At 42.7% G+C, this 11,483-nt stretch overlaps 1 protein-coding gene across 3 annotated transcripts in view; it reads right to left on the bottom strand.

Moving 5' to 3' along the window:
- The window catches only part of ripor1 (RHO family interacting cell polarization regulator 1), a 75,605-nt gene extending 64,547 nt beyond the window's left edge, over positions 1 to 11,058 (bottom strand). Inside the window, exon 1 of one of the 3 annotated variants that reach the window (XM_036561652.1) lies at positions 10,860 to 11,058. In XM_036561652.1, coding sequence (XP_036417545.1) covers positions 10,860 to 10,983 — 124 coding nt within the window. In that variant the 5' untranslated portion in view covers positions 10,984 to 11,058. Of the gene's footprint in view, positions 1 to 1,981; positions 2,005 to 6,305; positions 7,238 to 10,859 lie in introns of those variants that run through there. The other 2 variants (XM_036561657.1, XM_036561658.1) reach the window with 2 other exon arrangements.
- Positions 11,059 to 11,483: the final 425 nt, after the last annotated feature.

An 11,483-nucleotide genomic window follows, 5' to 3' on the forward strand; every position in this document is an offset into this window, starting at 1 on the left:
AGGAAAGTTATATCGCGATTATTATCGTTATCATTTTATCACCCAGCCCTACTATGAACTCAAAAGCTAATATTTAACAAGTATTCAACAAGCAGCTCCTCAAGTATACACACCCCTTTTGCCTTCTTCCTCTCTTCTAGCTCTCTTACTGTCACCACTCTTCTGGTTATGTTGCTGGTCATCTCACACTACAGGACTCATGAACATTTTGAGTCATAAAAATGTTTGAAAATACTGAAAGGCCTCCAATCAGAAGGATAAAGATCTATTTTCTCCTCACATTACCAGATCATCCATCTATAGCCATCAATAAGTTTCAATCAAGCTCCCAACCTGAAAAATCACCTCAGATTCTAAACATTTGTCAGAAAGGGAAAATCAGAGTTAAAATCAGGCTAGAAATCATGTAGTGTATGCACAGCTTTAATCTGCCACACTGAGTTATAGGTCTAGTGCAGCTCCTCCTCCTTGTCTGCGTCACAAGTTCATCTTAAAATGCTGTCACAAGACACTGGAAGTTGCTCTTCTCAGCTTGGAGAACCATTATTAAAAAAAGTAATGGTAAAACAGCGGGGTAGGAAGGTAGGAGTAACTGAGCTGAGTATGAGGTACGTCTTACTGACTGAATGAATGGAAAAAATGCAGTAAAACTGAGAGTGGCCACCTTCAAAACAGAAAAATGGGGGGAGAGGGAGAGGCAAAGAGTTTCACAGCAATAAATCTCAGTCAAGAAACGACAGCAGACAAGTAAGACTTTCCTGAAAAAAAGAAAGAGAATCCTCCATGGTGGCCTATGAATCCAGCGCAGTTCAGTGGCTGCATAAAACCAACAAAAACTTCAGCTGAGGCTCATTTTTCAACTTTCATATCTTTACTGTCCTATTTTTGGTTTTCATTGTTTTGTGCAGTACTTGAACATGCAAGCTGCCTTTTACATAGTGTGAACAGAGAAGATGTACTTGAATTAGTTTCTCATTACATTAACTTTCATTGAAGATTTTTTCTACTCCTTTAATTCTCATTTTTGAGATAAACAGGATTTCCAGTGATGATACACTTATGAATACAGCTATATAATTCCAGATCATCTCTCTTGATACAGAAAGTTTCTCATTGTATATGTGGCCAAACTACTGCTGTGTGTCATCTGTGTGTTCTACCGATGAAAGTAACATCCCACTCTAATGACAGCGTCTTTCTCAAACATGCTTTAACTAGCCACAGCAGGACACTGATAGACCTCCACACTTCATTAGCCCTGCTGCACTGCATGCACCCAAACGCATGAGGGTTAATGTCCACGGTTAGCTGCGGCGCTAGGCTTTCATGTGCCTGTCTTACTTCGTAGCCATCATGGTCTTCTCTGTAGAGCCCTGTAATTCCTGCAGCTTCCTGTTTATTCAGTAGCTGGAACTGATACAGCACGGCTGGAGTTTTACTTCAGCAATCGAGCAGAAAGTTATGCTTATGGAGCTCTGTATTTTGAAACTGGAACTGGATAGTGGGTTTTAAATTGTGGGCCGAGTTTACCACATCAGGAGATGAGAAAAGTGTTGTTCAGATACAAAAGTTATGTCAAGCCAAGCTTGCGCCGAATAAGAGCAAGAGAAAACATTAGCAGTGAAGCCTGAAAACCACCTACTGTGTAAACACTATGTAAGCAAACTCATTAACTGTACTAATAAGATGCTCCATATACTTTATGTAAATATGTACAGTGAAAGACAGTGAAAGACAAGGAGAGAGAGAGAGAGATAGAAATGAGTAAGATGTTTAATTAGCTCTTGTGACTGTAGCTCCTGTGACAGGCAGGAAGTCACAAGAAACACAAAGGAAGCCATCGACCGCCCAAGGCCCTTGTGACTTGGAAGACGGCATGTTAGAAGAACAGTGGCAGAGAGTTGGCAGATGGGCTGTGTTTATGTGCAAGAGAATAAAAAACCATCAGTATTCTGGCTAAAGTCTCATTATTGCTACTCACAGACCAGCAGGCAGGTGCTTGCGACAGTAGCAGCGTTATCCTGTCCCACACAGCCCCACTCAATACTCTCAATACGTCTTTCTTTGTGGGAGATGAATCCTAGTACTGCTCATAAAAAGATGATGGTCATCCACCATACTAAACCCGAGAGATACTATAAACAAGCCTATTCCTATGAAGACAAACATCCTACAGAATGGAATGAGGAAGCAACATGGTAATCTTTGTAGTGCTGTCAGCAAATCTTTTAAGTGTGTAGTCTTGAGGGTTAAGACTAAGGTTGCACAATATATCGTCTTGTTAATCATTGACCCTTACAGTTCTGAAACTGCAAATTGCAGAAGCCTGCTATACGCAAATGAGGCTACTAAACAATCACATTTTTTTTAAATGTTCACTACTTAACGGATGTCTCGGTGGGTGTTCAGATGAAGGCATTCATGTTATCTAACAAAAGTAAATTATATTGGTTAAAACAATGCAAATTTTCTAACCACGTCAACCGTTATTGATACACCAATGTGTTTTTAATGGTGATGTCAAGGTAATGCATTAAAGCATGAAATTATTAATGCTACTAATTCTTTTTTAACACATTTTTCTAGGCTGACCCTTCAAACCATCTGTGTTTTCAGCCTGATGCCCAGCTGTTTGTGCACTGTGCACTATGTAACCCTCTTGTTCAAATACAGTGTTTAAATAAGGTCCATTGATGGCTCTCTTGATAAACGTTTCAGCTACAGCAATGCTGTGAATCTGTTTATCACTGAAGTACACAGAGTCTCATTTACAAGTAAAACACACTGCCGATGTCAGCAATATCAGAAATATCAATAACGTTAGCACAGGAGGCCTTCAGCAGATTACCCTGAACAGTGCTTGCTGGAGAACTACAAATAAATCAGCAAGCAGCAAACTAACAAAAGCAACTGCAGAATGGAAAGCTCTAGTTCCCCTCAAAACAAGAAAACATTGCAGAATGAGAGCAAGAGGCTTCCATCATGTAGCCACTGCAATATTTCAAGCCTAACGTAGTAATGAGCACTTCGTCCAAATCATGCAGCCCTAGTTAAAACCAGAAAGGTTCATATATAACAGGGAGGTATGAGTTTAGTGAAGCCTGGTGCTTTGCCTCAGGATGTCCTCCTCAGACTCCAAAGCCCAGAGGTTCTTTCAGAGCAGCCAGACAGGACAGGGTGCCCTTCCTTCTGGGAAAGACAAGAGTTTCTTTATAAGCAAGAGGAGCAAGAATAAAAGGAAAAAGACAAGAGGGTAGAAAGGGACAGTAGAGACAGGCAAAAAGTTAAACGAAATGTTCCCGAAGACATGCAAGTTAAGAATACAGGTTATATGAGAGAGAAGATGTACCTGTTACATAAAATGCGTGGGGTGGGTTTTTGTTTTGTTTTGGAGTCTCTGAGGGCACAAAGGGGGTCATCAGCCATGCTGAGAGCCAACAGGATCAGACACATTCTGCAGGCTCTGAGGGGCTGCCACTGAGGAGCATGCAGCCAGCCATCAACAGTTACAAAACTACACTACATGTCCAAAAATTTGTAGACACCTGCTCAACCAACATTTCTTCTGAAATTAAGGAGATTATTAATAAAAGGAAGTTTGTTCCCCTTTGCTGCTGTAACAGCTGCTTTTCTGGGAAGGTTTCCCAGACCCAGATTAAGCCTAAACCTAGACCGAAAAGTGCTTCCAATGGCTGCAATTTAGTCAAAGACTAGGCCGAATCCGTGTCCTGGAAATTGGCCCTAGATATTGGAACACTGTTGTGAGGATTTGACTTTTGGATTCCTCCACAAAAGCATGAGTGGGGTCAGGTACTGATGCTGAACGATTAGTTCTGGATCAAAAGCGCCAGTCCAACTCATCCCAAAGTTATTCAGTGATGCTCCATTGTTTTATTACTATTCTATTACTATTCTATTATGCAGTTCCACTGCTCCACAGTCTAATGCTGGAGGGCTTTACAGCACTTTAGCCAAGGCTTGGCATTGGGACCTCACACTCATGTGCAGCTTCTCCAGAGCATCCCCTTCTAAAGACAATACTTTTCTATAGAGACTATGCAAGCAGTGTGTATGCAGTTAGTGTCATCAATAGGTGCACATTAAAGCAGTTGAATTTACTATTAGAAAGGGTGTCTAGATTCTTTTGGACATATGTGCTTGGCACATCGAAACTTCCACACATCTATTGGCTAATAAATTTCCAATTTGTTTAACATGATTAATGTGATGTTACAATTCCTTTAAAAATACATGGTTTAATGGCTTAGTGTAAAATTACATAATCATAAGGGTGGCACATCCATAGATCAATACATCTGCTAGCTAAGAAACAATTCTTATTTTAATTCTATCTTGTTCTGACTCCTCTTACGTGACTTATATAAGTAACAAAGACAGCTTGTGAATTTTTCACAGTTTTTATACCACAAACAACACAGCAATACTACAACCATACTCTTAGAAGACAATGTTCCATTAATCAATCAAGTCCATAACTACACGAGACTTCAAAGTGCTACGGATGTTTAATGAAACATCTTAACTGGCCAAGTCAATAAGAGTGCACATATTCATCCATATCAGATGGTCCAGAATCAATGAAGTGGACAGGGCCTGTCAGCTGACACGTATCTATAAGGCTCTCACAAGTCCAAGCTCATCGAACAGGCGGCATCCACGTGCAAAACAGGCATGTGATCAGCAGGCCACTGTCTGAATGCAAGAGACTAAATACCTCCTTGTCTACAGAAGGCTGAAGGCTGCCACACACACACACTTTCCCCCCATATCCCTTTCATAATTGTTTTTCCTTGATCAAACCATTAGCTAAATTAGGCCCCTTCATCATGGCTGGGCCGCGCACAAAAGGCGGATTGTGCAGTCTGTGATGCAGCCCACAAGGCTGAGGTTTCTAAAGAAGTGTTCCCACACTCTGCTCTGCTCTGATTGAGGGGACAGCTGGGACAGGGGTATAGGGCGAGGCAAGAGGCAGGACACAAGGCCGCCATATCCTCGTCACTTGCTCTCATCCGGCGCAGAGGCAACACTGCTGGCTGTCGGGCTTTGGATATAAACCAAAGCACTTCTGACCGCTGGCTGTTTGGGCTTTGAACGAGGAGCAAAGACATGCTCTGCGTCTCTGGTTTCCTTCAGTGAGAGCGGGTAGGGAGAGCCTGTTTACCACATGGAAGGGCCCATCTAGCGGCTTTTCGGCTATTTAAATCCTAAATAGTTGCAGTTAGAGCGCTTCTGAATCCGTGTGAAGGGATTCTGAGGAGTAAGGTGGCATTCACCCTTTCCCTCACTGACTATTCTTCATTAAAATAAGTTTGAACCTTCAGTTGGTGGCTGTTCTCATGCATATTCCCACAGAAAGCCTTTCATTACCCCTCACAGACTCACTTAATGGGGGCATAATAGCTCATTTCCAAATATGTTGCAGGTTCCCATGCATTAACATCCAGCTGAGGACGTTAGCCTTCTGATAACATTACATACAAAAGTCATGGCTGACTTCAGACTGAGAATGTAAACAGTTCAGGAGAAGAGTAGTGAGAGCCTGCATTCCCTCGCATGGATAAGAAAAAAAAGCCAACAGAGGGATTAGATTGTGGGGGGATTAGCCGCCATAGAGAATGAGAAACTCTCTGGCCTGAAGTGGAGCAAAGAGCCTTGAAACAAACCCAAAAGCTGGTCGAAATTGTCTCCCAGTGCACTGTCTACCGTTATCACTCAAAGGTCACGGATTTCCACTAAATCTGCTCACCTCAAGCTTCTGGCCAGCGCTGACTTTGCCAACTATGCAATACTCGCTCGAAACTGGAAAATGCACTATGGCTTGTCATTAATACCCGTGGCCAGCCGACATTTTTGTCACATCCATTACAAACAGCAAACAAAGATTTCTTTGTCATCAAACCGAGCCCTGCTCCTCTCCTCTCAGGGGCTCACCGAGCAGAGCAGCACCATCTCCTCTACAAAACCAACGGCCTCACATGACGAAACTGTCCAAACACACCAACAAAAACGTCTGTTTCTCGAGTAATAAAAGGTTAATTTTGTCCCGTTTCTCTCTGCCTGCCTACTCACACAGTTCCTCTACAAAATGACCTCTCTCTCTCTCTCTCTCTCATTCTCTGTATATCTCTCTCTCTCTCTCTCACTGGAGCACATAACTATTACGCACACAGATTTTCCAGCTCTAGTAAACCGTTTGCTAGTTAAGTAAAAAGAGAACCCGTCTCTGAGAGACACAGCGCGTTTACGTTATTTCTTTAGCTGGTTTTCTTAATTAAAACACGTACATGTCTGCCGCCATCGGTGTTATTCCAAATCCGAGTCTGTAAATCCGTGTGGAGAGGAGAAAATTCAGACGAGGAGCACCAGACAAGTATCTCACGAAGACCTGGAGATCGTGAAGTAACGCTAACGTTACGTGGAAACGTTTCCGCTGCAGAAAGTGAACTGTGCGAATTCCCGCTCCTCAGTCTTCTTCTCCAGAGTCACTTTCCCTGCTGCAGGCGAGGCTCTGGGCTCTTTCCCGTCGGTTAGCTTCTCACGAGGGGTGTGGACAAACCAGCGCACGCACTACTGAAAAGATGTCCATCCCCACCAGCACCACGTCCACTCTCAGCCGGCGAGGTGAGTACGGCTCTCAGACAGAGGGGGAGCCTGAGGAGAGCCGAGCAGAGCTGCTGAAATATCAGCGTCCTCTGTCCTCAGCTCAAAACCCACGAAAAGACGACTAGAGGAAATCTTTCTCTGAGCACATGGCTGGCTGTTCTCCGAGGAGAAGACCCTCACATACGCGCACTAGCGATACCCGACTAGGGAACGAATCGGTTCCTTGGATTCGCTTCTTTTCCACAGAGCTGGCGAACCGATTCACACGTGCACCTGAATCAAACTTTTCTGTAGCATCAGAACACGTTTACGGCAGTGTTAGAGGGTGAGGACTATAAATAAACTTAGAATAGCACTCTTTTACAGTTTAATCCACATCATTAATATATTGTATGACATAATTGTTAATAAAACAGCCTCTTTGAAGTCGCTTAGATCCCCTCTCTGTATACTGACTTCTTTTTTGTTAGGTGTTTGTGCATTGTGATACAAGTGGCGATATGAGATTCGCTGAATAAGGTCAATGTACATGCAGTTGATAAGACTGCAGGTGTGTAGCTCGCAAGCCCTGGAATAAAAATTGATTCGCTGAATCGGACATTCGACTCATCGAAACAGACCACTCGAAAGAATCGTTTCATTGCTCTCGCACGCATTGCACGGCGCTTATAGAGGGGGAGGGGAGAATGGGAGGGTCATTGGAGTCTCGTTTCTCAAGTGAAACCTGGGGGCAGGACCCTGAAAGGAGTTCCCACTTCTTACCAGGATAACTCCTTACGTTTTAAGGAACATGTATATGGAGCTTCTGCTCCCAGACGTCACGTCAAGTGAAATCCGTGCTTAGTGGCGGAGAATGTCACCCAAGTTTAGGTTTGGGTCCCAGCTGAACCATGTGCAATGCATGGTTGAGTTACCTCAAAACATGTTTTAAAGTGATTCCTATCTCCAGTTCTGTGGTCCACCTGCGGAGAGTCAAAGTCTACTTAGATCTGGTGGTCTTAGATCTGTCTGGAGCAGGAAAAACACAAACTGCAGTGCAGTTTGGGCCTCTTGGACAGTGTACAGTACATGTATGCCAGGGAGCCAGTGGACTTGGCCTGCATGGCAGTTGGCAAACAAGGCTAAAATACCAGAAATGTAAGAAGAATGAGAGTATGAGAGGAAGAGGACAAAACTGAAGGTGGACATTGTGTCCCGTCAAAGGCATAATGTCTGGCTTTTCTTAATTCTTGCGGGCAAAGGTTGACCACTACCATGACAACAGCATGCAAAACAATTCATTACATATTTCCACTGAACACACGTGCTGGGGCACCACTGGCAAGGCTGACTTCATACATGGTTGATTTTAACTGTCATCAACAAACTGTCATGTTTCCTGAGTAGCCATCAACAACCTTATTTGTCCAATAAACTAAACAGCCAAGCAGCACATGATCACTAAACTATGGTGAACAGAAAGAGGAATGGAGAGCCAGTCTTGCTGACAAACTCAGTTATACAGAGATACACTTCCTCAGAGACACACACTCACACACAAACATTAACAGAAGCAACAGCTTCAGTCTGACCAGTGTGAAGTGATACTGACGACTCACTTCACTATGATATGTCATAATCCTCTTTCTGCTAAAGCCAACATGCAGGCCACAACCACTGAATGTTGTCATTTTCAAATATATTTAGAAATATACATTATTGTTAATTTGTATTTTTTTGTGCTATTGCATAAATGTTATTTATTTATTCATTACTCAGGATGCAGTATATGGCAATTGTGGGCTGATGTTCAGTACTTTCATGTGCATGTCTGCTGAAGCAGATACATAAACAATTATAAAATGTTGAAATTAGGCTTACAGCTACCTGGATTAGCATTAGAGAGAAATAAGTCTTATTCCTATGTTCCAAATGCAGTAAAATGAATACTATGCAGACATTTTAGCACAGTAGTCCAGCATCAACTGAACATTCTGCTCTTCTGGAGTACTATAAATGCATCATCAAATATCGCTTTGAAATATCAGCCTAATCTACCAATTTGTCTGATTCTGATCATGTTTTAAAAGCAAATATCTACCAATAGCGATGTGACTCGGATTGTGCATGAATGTGCATCCCTGTTTTTTATGCTTTTAAATGAATTATAACTGAAAAATTAGATACTACAAAAAAAAAACTACAGTTTAACAAAATCTTATAAAAAGTGCACATCAGTGTGTAGTTTCATAAAAGTGGTAAAGCTACTGGTTATACGAGGGATCTTATCATTCTCAAATATGTAAATTACAATATTCTATTGAACATTCAGTGCCCTAAACACATGTTCTCTTTCGCTCACGCTTCTTCAAAAAGCCTCCCTCCCATTCATGCCTGCCCAGAAAGACATAAATACCTCACCTCACAAGCCCCGGTCAGCTGTTACTGCGGCAACTTTGCTCCCTGAAGGGCTGCATGATGTCATTTGTTTGGAGGGTCAGTGTGGCTGGCTGGCTGCGTGTGTAAGATAGTGCGACCCTGCTGAGCGCTGGGATCAATAGAACCCCTTCACCCCCGCACACACTCTCATCACCCCCTCCATAGGCGCCCTATTCACAGCCAGCCAGCCATTATTCTCTGGTCTGAATTCTCCTGCTGGCCTCTGTCACGGGAACGCGCCTACACCTCCCTATCACCCGCAGCGGGGCAGCTCTGGCCAGTTCTTCACAGCATGCTCACAGGAGAGCTGAGTGATCATTCTGAGACTATTTACACACGCACACATAGGGATGCATAAACATACAAACGTCCATTCATCACCCACCAAACATACGCAGCTGGCACCTGGACTGTACAATGGCAGTATAAGCCTTAAAGTAAACGTGAATTAGAAATCATTAGGCTTTTTCCTTCTGTATTGTGATGTATTTCAGAGTGAAAGACTTTATCAGGTCACTCTCTCACTGATAGCTGTGGGTGGTGGGAGGAGGAGGTGGTGAAACATGATATTGTTGGTGACATGGTTGAATATTAACATGCATCGTTTTGACCAAAATTATTTACATCTGTCGAATTATACAAATACCATGATTTATCAAAACACCCACAGACACACTAATGTGGAACTGTGATTGGTTAAGATGCTCACAGTGAACAGTAAAAACAATGATTGGTTGCATACTGCAATATCAATATTAAAAAGGCCTGTGCTGACATAATATTTAACAAACAATATATTGTGCAGCTGTAATATTAGGCAGGAGAATCTGTGCGGCTGAGTGGAACAGCCCAGGCAGTTTTCCTCTCCACTGCACCTCCATGTTCAGTGACCTCTGACCCTGGTGCGTCTGACCTGCTTCCCCACACTCCCTCAGGGCATGTCCAGAGGTTAAGAGAGGGGAAGGCTTTCATCAACACTTTATGCTTTTCCTGAGGTCTCTTTCTCTCTCTCTCTCTCTATGGTTCTGTAGTTTTTTCTCTCCAAACAGCCAGCGTTCTGTCTGATGTTGTTCTTGCGCGCTGGATCCCAACCCTCTTCTCCACAGGGAAACATTCTTATATCTTATCTAGCAGCGCTGGGCCAGAACAGGACATAAATACGGGGCTTGATTTGGGGGCGGATGCAAGGGGACATCATCCACCAGTCTAATCTAATCACAATTCTGTTCCGACTCTTTCCAAGTAGGATGTAGGTGTTGCCTGTCCATGCTACTCATAATAAAGGCGCATATATTTTTTTGCCCACGTTGTTCATTTGTTGCTCGTTTGTTTCTGTCCTTTGGCCTATTTTACATATGTAAAGGTGGAAAGATGTTAGTTTCATATTCTGTTATATTATATAACTATATATAAACATTATATTTCTGAACCGTACCGTAAATTTCACATGATCAGATCAAAACTTTGTATATCTATTTTTGAAGTTTTCATTTTTCGACCTAATTTGAATATGCCAGCTGCATTGCATTGTGTAAAAGTTTCAAGATGAAAGGAGCAAGAGAAATTATCCAAAACAGATTGGAATAAAATCTTTTTACAGTTTTACAGTTTCCTTCCACTAAAAAGTTACCATTTTGGAGATATGAGCTTTTTTTCTGACAGCAATGATATACACTTTATAAAGCAAAACAGCATGTTCCAATGTAAGGCTCTGCACACGAATAAACCCTTCCGAAAGCGATTTAAAGCATGATATGAATACTGCATAAATGTATTTAGAAACATTTAAAGTCTTTCTCTCTCTCTCTTTCTCTCACCTGCTATCCTTGGCACATGCCCTGCCCAAGGCTGGCATATGGGAGTAGGAGAGTGGTTGTGGGTGGGTGAGCAGGTTTTGCACATAAGATGTTCATAGATGCAAGATTCAAGGCTTGTTTCCATGCCACAGCAAATGTTCTCTAAATAGATTACATAACTCCACCTAAGCAAGGCAAAGGAAGTGGAAGAACTCCCAAAGTATTTGGTAAGAGCAAGAGAGAGAAAGAGAGAGAGAGAGGGAGAGAGAGAGTGAGAGAGAAAGAGAGAGCAAAAGAGATGGGAGGGGAGGGGAGAAAGAAAGAAGGCAAGAAAGAAGCCACAGTGGTTATGTAAGGTTTCTCGTTTGCTGTGCATTTGCTTTGAGTAGTTTGCCAGCCCCCAGAAGGGCCGCCCCATTTGCCCACCATAATATGAAGATACACATGAACAGACATGCTCACTTACCCACACACGCGTTACATACCACCTGTTAGCCCCATCTGTTCCTCTTGCATTTCACAACACGCATGCATGGAAAACCAGTCTGTCACTGAGACATCCACACACACATCATCATCTTCAACACACAAGCACCTATCACACCACAAACACAAGCTCAGACTTTTGTTGGTGGGGGAAAAATC

Source organism: Colossoma macropomum, unplaced genomic scaffold (assembly GCF_904425465.1).
Source record: "Colossoma macropomum unplaced genomic scaffold, Colossoma_macropomum, whole genome shotgun sequence".
Taxonomy (NCBI): domain Eukaryota; kingdom Metazoa; phylum Chordata; class Actinopteri; order Characiformes; family Serrasalmidae; genus Colossoma; species Colossoma macropomum.